The 22052-nt window shown below is 44.2% G+C and overlaps 1 protein-coding gene across 1 annotated transcript in view; it reads right to left on the bottom strand.

Annotated features, from left to right (window-relative positions):
• The window catches only part of SLC6A4 (solute carrier family 6 member 4), a 122551-nt gene that overhangs the window by 83949 nt on the left and 16550 nt on the right, over positions 1-22052 (bottom strand). Inside the window, exons 2-4 of the mRNA XM_085858903.1 lie at positions 18660-18794; positions 7245-7464; positions 6996-7134 (exon numbers count right to left, since the gene is read on the bottom strand). Coding sequence (XP_085715029.1) covers positions 6996-7134; positions 7245-7464; positions 18660-18794 — 494 coding nt within the window. The remainder of the gene's footprint in view (positions 1-6995; positions 7135-7244; positions 7465-18659; positions 18795-22052) is intronic.

Genomic DNA, 22052 nt, shown 5'->3' with positions numbered 1-22052 from the left:
GCGAACGTTGGCACACGTCGACAAAAGTTACTTGTAAGCTACTCATGAGTCGAAACACGTCGAGCTAATGTGTAGCGTACCCAAAAGTTATTTCTAACTTATGAGTAACGTGGTTTGAATGAATTCCTTACGTATTTCCAACGCACATTGACGTATTTGATTGATGTCTTCCAGACGACCAAAGAACTAAATGAACGTGTTTCTAACTTACAACTACCATATAATGGCGTATTGACAGCGTTTAAGGGAATTGGTATATAAAAATGGGGTTCACATAGGAGGAACCCATCAGTGTTCCAGACTCCATGGTTTTTTTTTTTCTTCGGTATGACGGTGATGTTGACACTTCGATTTCTAGTGTGGTTATGATTTAAATCATTGAGCGGCAGCCTATCAATTATATTATATTATAACCGCACTAGAAATCGAAGGGTCAACATCACCATCATACCGAAGAAGAAGAAAAAACAAACCAGGGAGTCTGGAACACTGACGCTATACATTACCTCTATGTGTTTCGACTTATGAGTAACTTACAAGTAACGTGTGTCGACGTGTGTCAACGATCGCGTAACGTGCCTACAACACGTTACTCATTGGTTAGAAATAAGTTTCGGGTTCGCTAAACATTACTTCGATGTCCTTCGACTTATGAGTAACTTACAAGTAACGTGTGTCAACGATCGCATAACGTACCTAAATCTTATGGCCAGCGTAGCGGAACTTGTGAGTCATTCGCTGGCATAAGTCGTAAAATTTCAAGCATGCTAAAATTTGAGGACAACCGCAAAGTACAACGATGAAAGCCAGCGCACTACGACGTATGGCAGTGTTTTTCAGCGTGTTCTCAATGTTTCCAAAACTTGCCCATAACTTATTGGACGTGCACCAGCGTTTTAGACAAATTTTTCAAAAATCGGCATAAGCTGGTTAAAACGTCAAGGTGTGACTGGGCCTTTACCATCGGCAAAAAGGTCAACACAGAACAAAAGGCTAATTTGGGCCAAATTTTCTAAAATCCTCAATTTTCATCCAATTGACTTGAAATTTGAAAAGCATTTTCATGTCAGGTCACTAAATTCAACTACCAATTAATTTGTAAGGTCAAAAGGTCAACACAAGCCTAATTTCTAAAACTGATAGGGCCAAAAACGAAACATATCACTAAATCTCAAAAGGTTGTGGACAAGTTTTGACAAAACAAGGTGGATGAGTTGAATAGGTGACAAGAACAAGCGGATTGGATTTTAGTTTGGATCCAGCCCATCAGTGGGATACAAAACGTGAACTGTTCCACCTGGCAGTGGTATGCGCTCCACCGAGTGCCGTTCTACTTTGTGCTGTTTTGCCAAGTTGTCGCTCATGGAGTAATTTTTCATTTGTCTGTTTGTTTGTTTGTTCGTGTGCAGAATATCTCAAAAAGTTGTCGACATATCTGGATGAAATTTTGTGGACAGGTTGGGTGTGTGGCAAGGACGAATTGATTCGATTTTGGTGAAGATCCGGATCTGGAAAGGAGAATTATTTGATTTTTGAGTGATTCTTCACCATTGAGGGATCGGGACAAAAACGATATAGTGTTGTATAGCATGATATTTCAAAAATGTGTAGAGCCCGAAATGTTCTCATGGTTTTGGTCATGCGCTGGCAGAGGTATGTGGAGGACGTGGCATTACGTGGCAGAGGTATGCGCTTTATCGAGTGCCCTTCTAATTTAATTATTGAACTCGAGAATAGTTTCCATTGACTGGTCCGTTGGTATAATAATACCGTTGTATGAAAATAAAGGATCTATTGATGATCCAAAAAGTTACCGTGGCATAATTCGTTTGAGCTGTTTAGGTAAACTGTTTATTGCAGTAACAAATGCGAGACTATCAACCTACATCGAGGGATTTGGTATCTCAGGCGATGAGCAGGCTGCGTTGAGAAAAGGGTTTAGTATTTTAGACCATATATTTGCTCTCCATTCCACAGTTGATTTGTATTTATCTCACCGAAATAAGTTGTACTGTGCCTTTGTTGACTGCGAAAAAGCATTCAACTTGGTCAATCGTTTTTATCCAAGGCAGAAACTGATTTCAATATGGTTGAATGGTAAGGTTATCAGTTGTCTATAACTTATACTAGAATGCTAAGTTCTGTGTTACAAAAAGGTAATTCTCTATCCAAGTTATTTTCATGTAATGTTGGTGTACGCCAGAGTGAAAACTTATCCCCTCATCTCTTTGCCATTTCTTTAAACGACTTTGAATATTTTGTCAGTCATCATTAAAATGATTTTGATTTTCTTGCGTATAATATCAATAATTTCCTGACTGGTTGAACATTTTAAGAAACAGAAGTCGAATGACGGTGAATTGGCCCTCCGGTGGTTCTCTCAGAGCATTCCGTCCGGACTTTGGTCACTCTATTTCCATCTGGGTCGGCTGTGGACGCTGACGGGCTCAGACCAGGCCACTTTCAGGCTCTTCTGGGCAAGAAATCTGCTGAAGCGGGGGCTCGCTTACTCTTCTCTCACCCTGAGCTACACCCTGTCCAGTTGGGCTATTTGAACAAAGGTGGGTGTGAAGTGGATGCTCACGCTGCCAGACATTATTTGACATATCCGCCTCCAAACCGCGTTTGCCTTAAGATTGACATGCATAACACATTTAACTGTTTGAGGCGTGATCTTTTTTTTGTCTGAGGCATGAAGGCACAACCTCAGCATCTGTCCACTCATCTGGCAGGCATATGCCAGGTCTTCGGTCCTATTCTACAGTGATGAGGCCATTCATTCAGCAATGTGCATCCAACAGGGCAACCCATTTGGGCCTGGGCCTTTTCCCCCTGGTCAGTGACCCCATAGTTAGGAGGGGGGTTGGTCGGACCTTAATATATGGTACCTTGACGATGCATCGTTTGGTGACGAGTCTGTAAAAGTGCAGGGCGACCTTTAGAATATCATGCCTCAATTGATCGACATTGGATTTGAGATTAACCGTACCAAGTGTGAGCTAACTATCCTTAACCGTGGATCACCCGGAGAACTGTCAACTTACTGAGGCTATATTCAAGGCAGTCCTCCCTGATATCAAGATAGTCCCTACCAATGACTACACCCTTCTTGGCGCTCTGATCTCTTTGAGGCCATCGCCCAAACCCATCATTGAAAAGCATGATGATTTGATTCGGATGGCAGGCTGCCTGGAGTTAATCGATGCTCACGAAGTATTTGTTTTGCTTTGGCTTTACCCTACCCGAGTTCCTGTATATCTTGCATGCATCTCCCTCCTCCTTGAATGGCGTGCAGCGAGGAGCTTTTGAATGCACCATCCACTAAATTGTTCGCAAAATTTCCAATGTCACTTTCGATTATATTGCTTGGACGCAAGCCATGCTTCCGGTTAAGCAGGGTGGTCTGGGTTTCAGGAAGGCTACCGGCATTGCTCTCCTTGGCTTCATTTCCTCATCGCTGGTTGTCTGCCCCTTAGTTGATGCTGTTCTGTCCTGCGTAAGCAATTTGATACACACGGAGGAGTTGGCAGCAGCTGTGTTGATGTGGAGCTTTGTTTATGCCGGTGCAGGTGAACCGCAAGCTCTGGCCTGGCTCAGCCAAAAAGCTTGGGGCGTTGAGGTGGCAAGATAAGTGTCATTTGCCAGTCTGACGAACGGTGCTGGTCAGGTCGCCAGAGCCCGTCTTTTGGCCGCAGTGACCGAGAATGGGTCATAGCTCCACGCAGTCCCTGTTCCTTCTCTGGCAACCCAGTGTGACCCAGAGTCCCTGAGGGATGCGGTCGCCCTGTGAGTTGGAGCGACAGGCTGTGAGTGTCATAAGTGTCAATGCGGTCGAATGATGGATACGCTCAGCCATCATGGTTTGTTGTGACATTTCAGCACTGGTTGTTCACAAAGGCCTGCTGCCTTAAACGACGTGATGAGGCTTGCCCAAAATGTGGTAGGAGTACCATCTGTCTTGGAAAACCTTGGTTTAGACCATGGCGAAAGTGTATGCCTTGATGGCTTGAGTATTGTACCCTACTTCTTCTTCTTCTTCTTTCGGCTGCTCCCGTTAGGGGTCGCCACAGCGGATCATCCGTTATGATCCGCATAATGATTTGGCACAGGTTTTACGCCGGATGCCCTTCCTGATGCAACCCTGGTCACCTCTTACGACACAGACATATGGTACACCTATTCTAACCGGGGCATACACCGGGCCCAGTACACTGGTACTCACTTCGCTGACCTCGGAAGGATGACAGGCTGAGTCAACCTCCTGGTGTGTATTAATTCAAGCGGCCAATGGGGCTTGAACTCAGGACCTTTTCGATCCCAAGCCGTTCCCCTAACCACTACACCAACACCAGGACCATGGCAAAAGTGTATGCCTTGATGGCTTGAATATTGTCCCCTACTAGAATGGGAAAAGTCTAACTTGGGACTGCACCTGTGTCGACATGTTTTCAGAATCCCACGTCACCAACACAGCTATGACGGCCGGAGTGGTGGCCACCAGTCCTACATATTTGAGTCTATTGCCATCGAAACAACGGGGGTCTATGGCCAATTAATGTCTCGCATTATCAATGACATTGGCAGAAGGCTTGCAGCAACTGCCAGTGATTAAGTAGCCAACTGACATGGTTCAAGAATGGCTGTGCTTGACTGTCCAGCATGGAAACACCATTAGTATTTTTGGCTTCGGCACGGGAAACATTATCTCTCTTCATTAAGCACAATCTGGAGTCATATACATCTATATTGAGTATTTCCTCACTGAACATCATCCCAGTTAACATTGTTTCGTTAGTAAATTGCTGATCTATTTGAGAACATACTTATTTAAAGTTGTCCCCCGTAAAGTTATAAAAGTCATTTAACCTCGAATTTAGTACCAAACTAATGGTTTTCCTCATTTTAATAAAGCTACAGTACGAACTACAGTAAAACATACACCGAGCTGTGAATGTATAACATCGATGGGTCCTGGGCTGAAGTTACTCAGATGTGCATGAATGGTGTTTGGAGGAAGTTGTTGCCTGAATGTGTCAATGACTTGAAAGGATTTATAGATGTTTTCCCCATTTTAGAGACAGTTATCCTCGGCCCGGCCAATAAAGCTGGTTTTGATGATGTGGAAGAAGCCGACGTTACACAAGTTCTCCAATCGCACGGAGAAGAGTTAACCAATGATTCTGAAACAACCGGAGATTATGTTATTCAAATGTTTGTTTAAAATTATTTAATTTTTTTACTCTATTTGTAAATAATGTCTTTTTTCTGATAAGAAATTCTTTTGTTTATATACACCGAGTAGGCAATAAACAGATTTCACTGTTTAAAAAAGTTTAGGCAATAAATAATAAAAGTGTAAGTTTATTATATCTGCAAGTAGGATGTATCCCAGTATCTGCTTGCAGTCTGCATGCATGCACCACCAGTAAAGGTATTTGAATTTCTGTTCTCGTTTTCTGCCCGAAGGTTGGCTTCAGTATTGCCAAGCAGTTTCTTTACGAGGGTCATGCTGGGTGGTTTGCCATTGACTTCCCAGCAATAGTTTGGGCAGGAATTTGGAATTTAGCCAGCGTGCCATTGATGGCTCGCCTACTCTTCATGAAGGACATGCCGTGGGGTCTTTAACATCCATGAACTAATGGCAGCAGACGAGATGTCCAGTTAAACGTCTATCCGAGGGATGGCACATACATTGATGAATCACCCCACCTCTGAAATACCAAAATGACAGTTTATAGCTGACCGAGTCGATATTCCAAACCAAGCTAGATAGCTTAGAGGCAAAGTGTGCGTACATTGAGGCCACCCTGCCAGTCTCCAGCCCATTTCATTTATTGTATACTGTCAAATGTACCAGGCAATGCTGGGTCCCTCCTCCCACCCTACCCCACCTCCTCCCTCCGGACTCCCACTCCACCCCTTGACTGAACTGCGTACGTAATACCTCGTTGTTTTCTTGCTAAACCCAGCAGAGCTGGTGGAGGATGGGCGAGCCCAGGTGTGTCTGTCTGCCCAGGGTGGAGGCGTGGCATTGCTTAGCAGATCCGCACAATCGATTGTGCCAATCAGTTCCAGCATCTGCACAAGTCATCCCCCCACCACACCTTTATTTTCTCAAACATGTACGTCATTAATGATGCACCGTGCTCCAACCATCCCGCTATTGGGGTGCCACTCGGCCAGGTGGGCGGAGAAACCCTTCTGAGTCCTTACACATGGGGTGGCTCGCGGCCACCGTTCAGTCCGGTCAGCCCGACAGGATTTCCGCCTAAATTTGCGCTCGTGGCCTGGCGAGCACTAAAAAGAGACATTTACGAATATAACAAGGTATGAGAACATTAAACATAGACTCGCAGGTATGAGGGATTTTTATACACACATATATATCTCTAACGATACAAATTTGTGACGCATATCAGATGTCGCATTAAATTATTTCAACGCATATCCAAAACACTTAATAATGAAATAACTATGCGATACTAAGCATTTATTACCCCTCGGTGCCATTTCCACAACAGTACTATCACTTCAGCTACTTCTAATTCAAGGTTATGTTTGTTATGTAAAGATTTTGAAACATTTACCACATTCAAATAAGATATTGTTCTCCAAAGTCATTTATCTGATCCATTTGGAGTAGATATTTATTATGTATGAAAACGACCCCCCTCCCGATACCATGACAATGTTACATACTGCTTCTTCTGTTGCCGTACTCATTCATCCCTCCTCACACCCTTGACTCTTATCTTCCATTCTTTTCCTTTTCCAAATTTTAATTCAGGCCCCTTCCCCATTGCGTATATGATAAATAGATGACCCCATAAAACAATGTCTTAATAACCAACATATCCATTGAAAACCTGCTCCAAAGAAGTGTTCGTTTTGTGTGTATATCGAAAATACTTGTTTTTCCAGAACTTCCAAGAAAGAAAATAGCATTGTTATGTGAATTCCAATTCTTAGTTGAATTGGGACAAGGTATGCCTCACTTTCCCTGATGTCTTCACGCCTTTCCACAGGCTGAAGTAAACGATAATGAAGATGAGTAAGATGCACACGACGAGTTGCCACTTTACGCCACCAACATTCCCAAGTCCAGAGGATTTTCTGATTTCCAAGACGTTCAACCTGCCCGTACACAGACTGACTTTGGTTAAGGAAATCAAATTGGGGAATATCACTTCAATAATGTAACTGCACCTCAATCATGCGGTTCAGCTTGTGAGTGGACCACTCACATGTAGAACTCTTCAGCTGGAGAACTCGAATGGCTGCTCCATTCGCTGGCGTTCGCCTCGTTGTAATCGATGCAATTTTGTGTGTTCCATATGTTGTTGCAGTTTGTCCAGGGCACGGTCAGCGCAATAGATGAATAGAGATAGTAAACAGCCCAGGCAATGATGGTATTGTAATAAAAGGCCACGTAAAAGTTGATGATGCAGATCGCAAAGCCGATGCCTGCCGGTATAAGGGTGGAGGGGGAGATGTTGCAAAAATATTGGCACAGAGGAAAACAGGAAATTAATTTGAACGGGCTCGAAATGTTATCACGCAGGATCATTCAGAGACTGCTGTGCAGTTTGCATTCCAGACTAATAACTCTCACATCGGAGGCTCGCTCTTTGTCCTTTCTTAGCTTGGCATTATATGGAACTTGGCGGCGACATTTTGGGGTAGATTCCTTGGTTTTTGGATTTATTGAACACACTAATTGGTTGCACACCCACCGGTAATTTAACGAAGCCAAATTAAAACAATAGGCCTGAATGTATTACATGGTTAATAATTCCATGATTATTTGATTTTCCTCAAGCTAATTCCTTTGTGTGTCTTGTTCAGTGATATTAATTGGTGTTTCTCATACCGTTTATTATCTGTTTTCTGACGCACAGCTAAACATTTACATCAAGTCACTATTTTGATAACCATACTGCTTTTGAATTGTATGATCAATTATATTTGCAGAATAAGGCTGGTGTTGACTTCACGGGAAAAGGTGGCCTCCTTAAGATCTTCGGGTCTTGAGTTTGAGAACCTGTTGTTCCGTTACATAGCACCAGGTGGGTTGACTCGGCCTGTCATCCTTCCGAGGTCAGCAAAATGAGTACCAGCTTCCTGGTAACAGGGGGGATTTGCATCGGTGGCACAGCTGCGCTCCCAGCAATGACACAACCAGCAGCCACAGGCTGTATACGAAATAAAAATTTAATGCGCAGAATGCATTTCGTCATGATATCAGCCTGGAGGGTGTCTTCTGTGAGATCTTTGCCATTATGGGATATTTTTTCTGTACACAGGATTACAGCTAGAATAACCAATTGGCCGAAACATATTTATTAATAAAGAATGTGCTTCATGATATTGGCATCCCACCAGGTATGCACTTCAGGAAGAATGTCATTTTGGTCAATTTAATGCGATGTGCTCGAGATGCTGTTTATTTTTGCAACTTTGTGAAATGGTAGTGCGTCTAGCCAACTGATTTCGAGACTGCAATGCATGTAATGGAGAAGATGAAAAACTTTGCAGACAGGTTGGTGGCCTGTGTTCTTTCAACACCTCTCTTCTGAACTTTCTCCTTCTGCTCTTAGCCCTCTGACCATTCACAGTTCGAGGATGCACACGTTCTTCCAAGTTCCAACGTTAAACTCATAAAATCCATCCTTACAAACCACTGCCATGCTTTTGACGCTTTTGTTCATATTTTTTTCCCTTTTGTGGAACTGCCTTCCAGAGGCTCTTTTCTCCAATGCTTCAAATTTGTTGTGCACTACCATCTTGTCATACCTCATTCCTACCACCTGTTGGGACCATACTCGGTGCAGAGCGTTGGTGCTGCCTAAGCAGTCTCCTTGACTGTTGGGCACAATCCTGGACGGGTCGCCACTCCGACACAGGATACCAGCAAGCTGGCACTCATTTTGCCGACCTCCGAAGGATGACAGGCAGTCAACCCCACCTGGTATTAATTCAACAGCCAAGTGGGATTTGAACTCAGGATCCTAGGATCCCAAACCCATCACCCTAACCATTAAGGCAATTATGCCAACACCAGGCATATACCTCATTCCTACCCCAAATTTGTTATACCTCCGTTAATTCTACACACCCAGCCCTCTTACTTGCTGTATTATTCTCTCATACCTTTGCTTGTTTTGCCCATCTGTTTCCCCACTGTCACAGTATGTTGCTGTTTTGTCCTCTTTCTCCCTTACTCGTCCAGGACCACCATTTTGCATACAAAAGAACAAAAATGAAACACTTTCTCTTTCTCCTTGTTCTTTATGAGAAACATCCCACTCTTCCCCTCAACCAATGCAGACATGCCTCTGGTGTCTTATTCCTGTTCACCTCCTGATAGCTTTCTTCCTTTCCCTCAGAGAGATCCCCATCCATCCATCTCTGCATCCACATCTCCATCCTCTGCAACACAATCTCCTCTTCCTTTCTCAGGCCGAAGCTTGCGCTCCCCTCCATAAACAGGAAAACAGGTTTTATTACCATTAAATTTGGACTAATATATAGTTAATTTCTAATACTTTCGATTTTTTTTTTCATTCAGACGTTCTTAAAGAAGAAGAATATATAAAATGTCTTGTGAAATCTTTTTTTTCTGAAGGAAGATTTCATTGCATTGAGATTTTTGTCGAAAAGGCAAAAATGAAATTGTCATAAAGTTGGTTTCAACCAATAAATTTGAAGCAGATTTTTCTCTTTGCTCCAGGATATTGCCCGAGAACCCTGTGGAAAAACAATCCACTTTGGTGTGTGTTTGTGAGTGCGGGAAGCCTAACGGAGCGCAACCTGTGAATTTAAAGAGTATGATATGTTTGTAGGCTAATGAACAAGGTCAAATTAAATTGTTTAATGGCAATATGGATCGTGGTTTCCAGACGTCCTTTAACCGGGCACATGATGTGCATGTGCAGAATTTTGGAGAAGTGTTCATCAAAGAGGCCGTAAACAACTTGTCCCATTCGCATTCGCTTGTGGATGTAAAATACCAAATTATATATTTTCGAAGAGGTATATTTCGAATGGTTTTGTCCTGAAATGGTTTATATTGGATTTAGGGGATATGTATGAATGTGCATACAAATTGTGTTGCATTGTTGTTTGATACATAGAATTACTTTTCATTTCAACGATATCATCAATGTTGTCTACAAATAACAGTCAAGGGTCGTTAAAACAGGTTTGCCGAAGTGACATAGCAGGATATATTTTGTATATACCGGAATTTGAGAAATTGAGCAAAATATTTGAAATGTAAATGACTCTCACATGTGATATTTATAAAGGAAATTTGATGAGCAGTAGGAAATTAACCATTGGTAGTGATGGAAGTGAGCTTGGAAAGAAGAGCACATTGTCAGAAGAACAAGAAACCTTCAAGGAAATCACTCTTATCTTCTTTATAAGATACAATGTATCCCACCATTGTTGAGTCAAAAATAACATCCAAAATAACAGGAAGTCGGAAAAAACCAAAATACCATTCAACAAATCGAGCTGATGTACCATGTCGACCCCTACCCTTGAGTAAACCATGCAAACAAATACTGGTGAATAAGACAATGATCACCACAAAGTTGATAATCAAGAGAAAACTTTTCCTTGAGGAACACAGGAAGAGAATTTCAGGGAGAATTAAATCATTTTTCCCTCAAACAGGAATGAATGGGAGAGTGAAGAATTAGTCTTGCTGGTGAAGGCGAGTGTCGATCTGCATCGGCAGACAGGTACAACAATGGATCAAATCAACATGACGTTCATTGAGGAACGTTTACTGCTATGGGAACAAAGAGAAGCCGACGTTTCGGATGTTAACCCTTCATCGGGACAAAAGAGGGTGTTTGTTTTTTTCCGACGAAGCTCGGCGCTGCAAAGTTTGCACATTCACGTTGCAAAATTAACTTGCGGATAAATTAGACAAAAACTAGAGTGTTCATAGAACACCTTGCCCCATGCAGTCTTGGGGTGAAAAAAGGACACGGGAAGGGTCTTTTCAATTCTTGCTTTGCTTTTCAGAGCACAATCGATATTCCCTATGAGCCGCCATTTTGTTTGAATGTCGACGTTCTCTCGCCGGAGAGCGCAAGCAGCAAATTTTATTGGTCGAGATGATGTAAAATGGCATAACATTTTGTCCAATTATTGATAAACTGGAGGTCTGTGAAACTGACAAGAAGGCGAATTGTTGTACAGTGTTCAAGTATATAATTCAATTGAAATTAAATATAATTTAATTCAATATAATTCAATTCAGAAGTTTACCGCCATTCACGCATTGATGCATCTTTTACATCACCTTATCGAACATTTTATTGTCAGGTCAGGCCAGATCAGATCTGACTTGCTACAGGTACCATATAAACCTGCACTAACTTGTTTCATGGTCGGGATGGCGGCGACTAAACCATCTCCCCGAACATGTTTCCTCTTGAGGAGGGTGTATGGATATGGACACCCAGCAGGATTAAAAACAAGAAAAAGAGCAATCAGAGATTGCAAACTCTTGCCAGGACTTTGAGTGGTGTATTTTTATAGGTTTGAGGGCAAATCCAATATGGATGACCCTCAAAAATTTTCATACTGATTGGATGTGGTGTTCTACATATGCAATGATAACATCATAACGATGACACATTTGATCTCATAAAAAGCATACTCATGCCCCACGAGGAGTACTTGCTATGTGGCAAGTTTCAATTTATTCCTTGGTGCCGTTTCAGAGATAAAGGGCCAAAGTTTTTCCGTTTTTCCAATATGGCTGCCATAACACGTGACCTATGACGTCATAATTATCATTAAACCATTCGACATGAGTAGTCACACCAATGGTGAAAATTTCTTCTCAATCCGACAAGCGGTTGCGGAGAAAAACATGAATGTTCTGTGTGGACAAACAAACGGACCCAAATGCAATACCCTATCTGAATCCTACGGTGAGGGTAACAAAATATGTCAAAGGGTGGAGGAGCTCCTGTTGAGCCAACGGCCATCCATATCTGGTGCCCAACTGTGTCTGCGGAAATCCTGCAGTTGAGTACACCTTCATAGGAGGTTGGTGGCAGGATTTGCACTCCGGCCACTGTAAATGCCTGGTGTTGCCTTAATGGTGAGGTTGGTGGGCTTTGGATCCAAGGGTCCTGAGTTCAAATCCTGCTCACTGTTGAATTAATACCAGGTGGGGTTAACTCGACCTGTCATCCTTCCGAGGTCGGCAAAATGAGTGCCAGCATGCTGGTATCCTGTGTCGGAGTGGCGACCCGTCCAGGATTGTGCCCAATAGCCAAGAAGACTGCTTATGCAGCACCAACGCTCTGCACAGAGTATGGTCCCAATCTCCTCTCCTCCTTCTCCTCCACTGTAAATCACTTCATTCCTAAAAACGCAAAGAAAACTGAAAACCCACCCCATGCACCTCCTGTGCAGCTGCCCTTCGCAGGACAGCTCACCTGATGACGGGATTCGGGAAAGCCTTCAGGACTTTCATTCTTTGATGATAGGAGGAAAAGCACATGGTAACCTTCATGGGTGAGAGTGTGGTGGTGGGTGAAGGGGTGGTGCTGAGGTGTCATCCACCAGACGGCGGTCTCCTCGGATTTACCTGAGGCGGTCCCTTCGGGTGGCTGACTGGAATGTCTTCACTCCAAGAGAGGATGATCACCTGCCTCTGCTATCATCTGATTCCAGTTTTTGAACATCAGTATTGCAGCACTCTTTGAGGTTCAGAGACCAGAAAGTGGTGAGATCATGGTGGGTGGTTACACCTACTACTGGTCTGATCGCTCTGATGGTTACCATTCCCAAGGAGTTGCTGTAGCTGTCTCCAACAAGCTGACTCCAATGATAATTGAGGTAACACCAGTCAATGGGCGTATGATGAGACTGAGGATTCGTCACTCCTTGGGTGTCATTTCCTTGGTCTCTGTTTATGCTCCGACTGAGGTGAGTGATCTCGCTGTGAAAGGAATTCTATGCCACTCTCGAGTCTGTGGTTGATTAGTGCCCCAGACGAGATACTCTTCTACTCTTGGGGGATTTCAATTCATGGATTGGCACTGATAGGGATGGTTACGAGGCATGTGTTGGTCTCCATGGGTCTGGAACTGTGAACCTGAATCGCACTAAGTTCCTTGACTTTGCAAGAAGTCGTGGACTTAGTGTGGCTGGTTCCTGATTTCAGTGCCCACAAACTCATCGCTGGACTTGGTATTTCAACGCTGGTGGTGTAGCAAAATTGACCATGTGCTCGTTGATGGTCACTGGAGGATGCTCCAGAACCACAGGGTCTACTAGAGTGCTCACTTCCTCAATAACTACCACAGGCTTGTTGTTGCAACTCTAAAGTTGCAGCTGAAATCCAGGAGAATGGCACCATCCCTGCCTAGCTCGATGTTAGCAAGCTCAAGGATGAGAAGGTAGCTGAGGAATTTGCGAACAGGCTGAGTGGGGATTTGGGGGGTTCTGGATGTTTTGGGGAATCCTGAAGAGTTGTGGAGTGCCTTCAAGACTACCATCCTTGATGCTGCCGGTGGTTGGCTTGGAACCCACCATCAGGTGAAGAACTTTGCCTCCCAAGGGACAATGGATGCCATTGACCATAGTTACAGGGCCAGGCTTGATGGCCAAGCTGTTCAGGGAGGTGAGACATAAAACTGTACGTTCGCTGAGGGTGGACAAGGAGGCCTGTGTGCGAGAATTCTGTTCAGGGGTACAGCATCACCTGCGGTCATGTGATTCTTGCCCTTCTTCCAGAGGAATTCATGCATTGCGTTCCTCGAAGCCTGTTTCTTGGTGTACTGCAGTTAGACCAGAGAGTGGTGAGCTCTTGATAAAGGAGTCTGAAGTTGAAGGCCCTCTGGCCCGTTTGCTTTGAGTGGCTGCACAAGGCTGACCCACTAGCTGTTCAATTTAATGTCAGGGGTGTTACTATCTATATTGCTGACACTCCAATCAACTGTGAACTGCCTTTGTTTGTGGAAACATAGGCTGCGGTGACCCAGTTGAACAGAAATGGGGTAAAGCTCCTGGGATCTGTGGCATCCAAGCTGAACTTCGCAAGACTGGTGGAAGTGCTGTACTCATGTCATTGCATTCAGTTCTGTGCTCTGTTTTGAGCACAGGCATCATCCCAACTGAATGGAAGAGGGGCCTTGTTGTCCCTCTCTGGAAAGGGAAGGGTGATCGCCAGGACTGCAACAACTACCGAGGAGTGATGCTGCTCTCAGTGCCGGGCAAGGTCTTTGTTCAGATAATTATTGATCGGGTTCACGACCATCGTCCTCACCACCCAGAGTAGTTGGGCTTTACACCAAAGAGGTGAACGATTGACCGTATCCTTGCTCTTCGGTCAAAACCAAAAGCAGGCAAGAGTTTCAACAGGGGCTGCTCGCAGCCTTTGTTGATCTCTGCAAAGCAGTCAATTCTGTGAATCGGGATGTCCTCTGGAGGATTCTCGATCTTTGTGGTTTGCCCCCAAAACTGATCAATCTGATATCTGGACGGTACTCTGGTTCTGAGAGTGCTGTGAGGGGTGGTGGTTCCAGCTCTGACTTTTTTCCAGTTGTTACTGGAGTTTTTCAGGGGTGTGTACTGGCCCCCACACTTTTCAGCCCTTGTATTGACTGGATTCTGGCGAGGTTGTCAGAGAGATCAAGCTGCGATGCATCATTTGGGAATGTCAAGATTCTCGACCTGGATTTCGTGGATGATGCAGTCATCTTTTTGGAGATTCTGGATATCCTTATGGGGACTCTCCAGGCACTGAAGGAAGAGTTGGAGCCGTTGGCATCATGGATTTCCTGGGTGAAAACTAAGATCCAAGCTGTCAATGACATCTTGGATGCTACTATCTTGACTGTTTCTAGTTGTGGCGAGGATTCTGACGTCACAGAAAGATTCACTTACCCTGGCAGTGATATTCCTGTCTCCACAGGTTGTAAGTTGGAGGTTGATAGATGTTTGGATCGGGCTTGCGGAGTCATGGATTCACTGGATCATGGGGGTGTGGCACTGTCGGTACCTATGCAGATGGATGAAAGTCCTCGTCTTTAAGTTCTTGGTGCTTCCAGTCTTACTTCCAGGATGTGAGACTTGGACAGTGACCAAGGATCTGAGATGGAGACTTAACTCCACCGGTACCAGGTCTCTTTGGAGAATCCTTGGCTATCACTGGTCAGACTTTGTGTCTCATGAGCATTTGCTGAGAGAGGCTAAGATGAGATTTCCTACCTCTATAGCCGGGGAGCATCAGCTGTGGCTGTATGGACATGTGGCTTGTGTTCCAGATGTTGATCCTGCTCAGTAGATTCTCAGTGAGAGAGCCTCATGGGTAGAGGAGGCCAACGGGCCGACCGTGTGGGTAGAGTGGTTGCAGCAGGTTGATCGGCATCTCAAGGAAATGGGGATGGGTTTGGCATCTGCCTGGGAGATGGCCAGATGGAGGCCTCTGGAGTACCAGCAGAAAGTGGACGCGGCGACTCGCTGCTCCGTCGCATGCTCCCATCCCATACCTGACCTGACCTTATCTAACATGTTCCATTCATTCTCCATGCCTGTGGTTTGTGTCCTTTAGTAGCAAGTTTCCTGTTGGAATGATTTTCCATTATTTTTGACTGCCGGACAGGCAGACAGAGTAAAAAAAAAAAACCTCACTCTCTGTGCACACGTGATCAGGATAAGATTCCGTACGATTTACCAAAATCAGAGCCAAAGTTCTGATAAACTGCAGGTTCATGTTCAATTAATGTTCTACGGTGTTCAAAATATGAAATTCAATTGAAATTAAGTTTTCCTCGATCATCGCCTGACATCTGTCGATAGACAGACAGACAAAGTGAACCAATTGCTTCAATACCACCTTTTGCTTCATGCGTGCAAGATAACAATGTTATGGTTAAATTAGACAATTTCGTTGAACTGTGCCAAAAGGCCAGCCAGGCATACTACACGAACAGAGTCATCCTTGCAACATAATTCAAACCACAGCCGGCACAGACAAGTGCACAATCAGAAAACTGTGTACACTTTCTGCTGGTACTCCAGGGGCCTAAATTTGGTCATCCCCCAGACAGATGCCTGGTCCATCCCCATCTCCTTGAGATGCCGATCAGCCTGCTGCAACAACAAGACGTATGGTTGGCCTCCTCCACTCATGAGGCTCCCTCGCTGAGAGAATCTGGTGAGCAGGATCAGCATCAGGAAAACGAGCCACGTGTCCATACAGCCGCAGCTGACACTCACGGACTATGCAGGAAACAAATCTCATTTGAGTCTCTCTCAGCAACCGCTCGTTGGACACATCTGACCAGCGATAGCCAAGGATTCTCTGAAGAGACCTGGTACGGAAGGATTTAAGTTTCTGTCTCAGTCTCTCGAGTTGAGTGCAAGTCTTATATTCGTACAGCAAGAGTGGAAGGACCAAGGACTTAAAGACTCAGACTTTCGTCCTCCTGAGGACTCTTTGTCCCTCCAAAATAATCACCCGTCGAACCTCCCCTTCCCTAGTGTATTCTTCTGGTCAACAACTTGATTAAGTACAACCCCAAGAGCTTCTAGACCTAATTTTATTTTACAACTTGTCTTCTGTGGACCATATCTCCAATCTGCCTTGAAGGCGAGCTGATGGGCTGGTATTCATTGCAGAGCATTCTGTTCCATAATGGATTGAATAAATAGAACATTGGTCCAGGTATGCCAACCACTATGGGAAGCTAGAAGTTCCCATTTTGGGCGTTAATACTTTGTCGGAGTTCTTTTGGTCATCTACAGCAAATTTGCTCAGTACACTGCCTCCATCTTTTTGGAAGTCCTGATGAATATGCATCATGGCCAAGCCACTCACATGCTCTTGTTTGGCTGTGGTCCACATCTATAGTTATTTATCCTGTGCAAAGCACTGAGAGACTTTTCTGCTGTAGCATTTGAGAGAGGCATCATAAGCAACACTAATATAAGGGCTGTTCTGCTGATATTTGGGTAGAGATCAGTATCTGCCTCTTGTGGAGCCTCTCCTTGTGAAATTGGAAGGTTTTTTTTTTTCTCATCTTACCATTTCATTTCCCATTACAAGAGTTCATTTTTCCACAAAGCCTGGACTACTGAAAGAATATCTGCTGCAAATAAGTGTAACCTATTAACTTCCAGTTATGCCATTAGTATCTGCAGATTGACTGGCACCAAGTATTGAGCAGTGGATCAATATTTTGAAGGACAGAGTTTAGGCTGCAGTTCACTGGTATGGTGATCGAACAATGGGTAGAGGAGGAGGAGATTGGGACCATACTCTGTGTAGAGCGTTGGTGCTGTTTAAGCAGTCTCCTTGGCTATTGGGCACAATCCTGGACAGGTTGCCCCTCCGACACAGTATACCAGCACGCTGGCACTCATTTTGCCGACCTCGGAAGGATGACAGGCCGAGTTAACCCCACCTGGTATTAATTCAATAGGTGAGCGGGATTCGAACTCAGGACCCTAGGATCCAAACGCCGCCACCCTGACCATTAAACCAACACCAGGCATTCCATTCTACCAATGGATAGAACAGGGCTTTTTTCCCACTAATCCTTTGGCCTTGTGGCTGGAATGTTAGATTGATGTGTCTGATGTCATGCTGTCTGACGATGATTGACTTCAACGCCTAATTTTGCAGTCTTTTACTTCTTATGTCTTATACTTCTTTCTTGGTTCTTCTGAATTTCTCATGGCTGACAAAGCATTTGTTTTCTCTTGTGGTTGTTGCTCCTGTATCCCACCTCTCAGTCGAAATGCTAAGGATTCCAAAGCTCAAAATATTATTGTAATCAGTCAGATGTTGATGAAAAAACAACAACAAGGTCTTGTGTTCAAAGAAAGACTATTTTACCTCTGTCTTCAACAATCTGTGATCTCATCTTACAGTCCCTGCTTTTTCAGGTCTCTCCTTTTCACAACTCTTAAAGGACACAGGCATTAGTACAATAACTCCATTCTTGCAAAGTCTTTAAACTTCAAATTTGAAGCTCATCCCTATGTTTTTATCCTCCTTTGCCCAACTTGTTGAATCTTTTCCCTTTTATGTCTTGTCCTTTTCTTCCAGAATTTCAAGGTGTAAGCCCACAACCATGTCATGTCATATGTCATCTTTTATCCCCATCTGTAGCCTGGTGTTGGCTTAGTGGTTAGGGTGGTGGCTTGGGATCCTAGGGTCCTGAGTTCAAGCCCTGTTGGCCGCTGAATTAATACACCAGGAGGTTGACTCAGCCTGTCATCCTTCCGAGGTCAGCAAAATGAGTACCAGTGTACTGGTAAGGGGGACACTGCATCAGCGGCATAGCCGCATCCCAACCAATGATGCACTCAGCAGCCACAGGCTGCACTCGATAGAGGGAGATCCCCATCTGTGATATTTTATACCCTTGCTCATCTTTCCTCCCTCACACACACATCGTCACCATCACCGATTTGTTCATTCATCCCATGTCTACCTGTTCACAACTGGCCATTGTAAATATAATATCCCCCCACATGCTGCTTCTTTTCCAAGCATCAATGATGTATCGATAGCAAATGATAAAAAAAGAAATCAAATTACACATTTTACAATATTTGGAATTAAACAATTGATTTGTCTCAAAATACCAAGCTGTTCCCCATGTTAGCGATACCTTGAAAGAGTGGACAGATGCGTTTCCATACTGTGATGGCCCCAGTGCGATGGAACTGGCCCAGTGCAAGCTCCATGTAGAAAAGAGGAACTCCTCCAAATACAGCCATGATGGTATATGGGATGAGAAATGCCCCTGAAAAACATCACCATTTCTGTAAGTATCAAGATAATCATCAACATGATCTGTAATTTCAGTCGGATCATTAGGAAATGGCCTGCCAGCAGTTACGTCTTCAAAATTTGAGTTAACCTATTTGGTTTACCAGTCAAAGTACATAGTTAATGAGGCAGAGATTCCAAACTCAAACACCATAACCTGCGTTGACTGCCAGGCTAGCTCAAAGTGGACAACATACAACTTGTACAAAGTCCTATCAGTTGTTTCCAACCTTGGCTGAGTCATACCAAACACTGCAAAGTGGTACGTGTTGCTTCCTCGCTTGATGCTCAGCATTTTGTTGATGGAGCACAGACAAGCCTCATAGGTTTTGCATCACTTGTGGAGGAAGATTTCTCCCTAAAAGTGTCCTGCTGATTGCGGAGAGGAGAGCACCACTAATGAATGGCACCACTGGCACACAGTGCGTTTCAGGAAGTAGATTCCCCCAAAGTCAGCGACTGTTTTTGTCTGATCTCAAGTCTTGTGCTGTCTGCAGTCTTTGTCTGTATACCTGCAATTTTAAACTTTCCCTGTCTGTACATCTGTCTGTAATTTTCCATTCTAAGCAATCAGCATGGCCCACAACAGCATGACTGTTGGTGGACAAGGCCATCCATCATCACCTATCCGACATGTGGAATTTTCTTGGCTTGCGAGCCACTGGGCATGTGCTATAGTCCATGATCTCTCAGGCTGCATCGGCCAATGGGAGCGTAGTCCAGATGGTGTGATCACCCCCACAGGATGCTAAAGGATGTGCAGCACATGCTTTGTTGGTGGTCACATTGTTCCTTCCTGCTGGTTTGTGGTTCCTGCATGGTCCTTCGTGGTTCTGCGGTGGTTTGTGGTTTGGATTTGTGGAAGAAGTCATGGACGGTTGGAGAGCTGGTGCACTACGGATGTGGCTGCGGAAGCACACAAGTCCGTGCGCACCCAAACTGGTGCTCTAAACCGCCTGCGGGTATTGCTCGCAGAGCAGATTTCTATCTTTGTCTCGTCTTCTCCTTTCTCTCTCCCATGTTTCCCCAAATGAAAGAGCTATGGTGTACAAGTTAAGCAGACGTGGTTCCGATGGTTCATCGTGTGTAACTTATTGAATTTTGTTACTGACTGTAATCACCACTGTGCGGCTGTGTTCTTCTTCCCACTTTTCTCCCCCTAATAAATTAACGTTCTGATGAAACATTGTGTGGTCATCAGGAGCGGGCTCCATTAGCACTTAGACTTAGAGTATTGGCATACTAACTCGTTGGAGGCACAGATTGGGTTTGCGTTAAAGCGCATCACTGATAGTCTCGCTCGGCCATTCTTGTGAGCAGATGTTCCACGATCATGTTTTCTGAAACACTGATCCATGCCAAATTAATCCGGCGAACGTGGAAATATTTTCATTCCATAAGCACGGTTGGGGCGGCGTGACTGTCAGTGAAGACGTGTGACCGGAACAGTCTTGTTCAATATAGATAGACAAGACATACCTCGACCTTGGGAATCAAAGAAAGTTTGCGCTTTCCTTCCTCAACCTGTTGGACATTCCGATGGCCTTATTTGCAGCAGTCAGCGGTCTCTCAAGCCTGGTGTTGGCTTCATGGGTCTGGTAGCTGGCTGAAGAACTTAGGATTTTGAGTTCAAGCCTCTGTCAGTCTGTTGAATTAACATGAGATTCATACTTCAATGTACTTGTACCTACAGCCCAAGTACTGCCACAAGACCACATGAACGGCTTCATTTTTGCCAAACAGATCACATTGTTATGTGGGTCGGGGTGGGATTTCCTCAAAATTACAAAACTTATTAAACACACAAGTTGCTTGGAGAGAAAACAGCAGATCACATTTTGTCTTTCACAGTGAAGTGGGCCAACCAGATCATTTCTTTTAAACAAAACTGAAGTCAGACCGTTTCAATCCTGCTGATAAGCCAATATAATTGAACCAACACAATTGAGTCTCTCTCCCTCTCCCTCTCCCTCTCCCTCTCCCTCTCCCTCTCCCTCTCCCTCTCCCTCTCCCTCTCCCTCTCCCTCTCCCTCTCCCTCTCCCTCTCCCTCTCCCTCTCCCTCTCTCTCTCTCTCTCTCTCCCTCTCCCTCTCCCTCTCCCTCTCCCTCTCCCTCTCCAAGCAGTTGTCCCTGTGTGTCAAACCGCTCACCCAGGAACTTTTGATGCTCAAGCAGTGTTCTTCTCGCATGCGTGTCCCATGTGGTAGTGCGTGGTAATGGAAGGAATATGAGTAAACGGAAGGGGGTTGGGGGGGGGGTCGTTAAAGGAACAGCAAAACAACATAACAGACAGAGCTCCTCACTTCACAACATTGAAAAGAGAATGTTTTTGTGAATTTATTCCCAATTTGGAAGCAGAAAATAGTTGGGTAGGGGTTGAATTAACAGATGAAACTTCACAAATGACAACATCAATCAGAATCTGAAAATATCCAAACAGCACAACATGCACACAATATCAATGTAGCACACCAAATCCCAATCTACCTCCTATTTCTTCCTCTCCTTCAAATTCTTGTTGTTTTCATAGCCCTTTGGGCATTTATACTTCTTTGACTGTTCATGAACGTTTCCATAGTTGAGAAATTATTTGCCATCGATGTATCCCGACTCCATCGCTCGGTACCCTCATACAAGAGAACATAAGCTAAAATTCGTTCACTTTGTGATAAAAGTACCAAATGTGGTGGAGTGAAGTTTAGACCATACCTTTTCAGCTACAGATCCCTGATGAAAAACTATTCTAAAGCCTGGAACCCTTAATCTCCCCAAAACGTATTGATTTTACCTGATGTACACTAGTTTACCAACAGCTTGGTAAAATAACCATTTTTGCAAAGTTTATTGGTTTTATGAGCATTCTTGGAGCGTCATAACGAAGGCACTGATGACGTCTTCATTAACATATCTTATTCCCCATGGGGAGTAGTCCACAATGAGCCAGCTCTCAATTTTTTTCCATGGAGTGGTTTCAGAGATATAGATGTGAGAAGTTTTTTTCCAAGAGGGCAACTGTACCACGTGACCTATGACGTCATAATTATCATTAACATATTCTGCAAGAGGAGACGCTGCGATGGTGAAAATGTTATGTCAATCAGCTGAAGAATTGCAGAGAAATAAAATTCATACTGATCAAATCAAACATTGTACTCATGGAAATATGACGTCATAATTGAGGTACTGATGACATCGTTAACACATCTTGACAATATGTTTTGAAGCCGCTCAT

The sequence above is a fragment of the Eptatretus burgeri genome, chromosome 16 (assembly GCF_056783735.1).
Source record: "Eptatretus burgeri isolate ZD-2024b chromosome 16, Ebu_testis_v1, whole genome shotgun sequence".
Taxonomy (NCBI): domain Eukaryota; kingdom Metazoa; phylum Chordata; class Myxini; order Myxiniformes; family Myxinidae; genus Eptatretus; species Eptatretus burgeri.
This window is presented reverse-complemented; position numbering and strand designations above follow the sequence as displayed.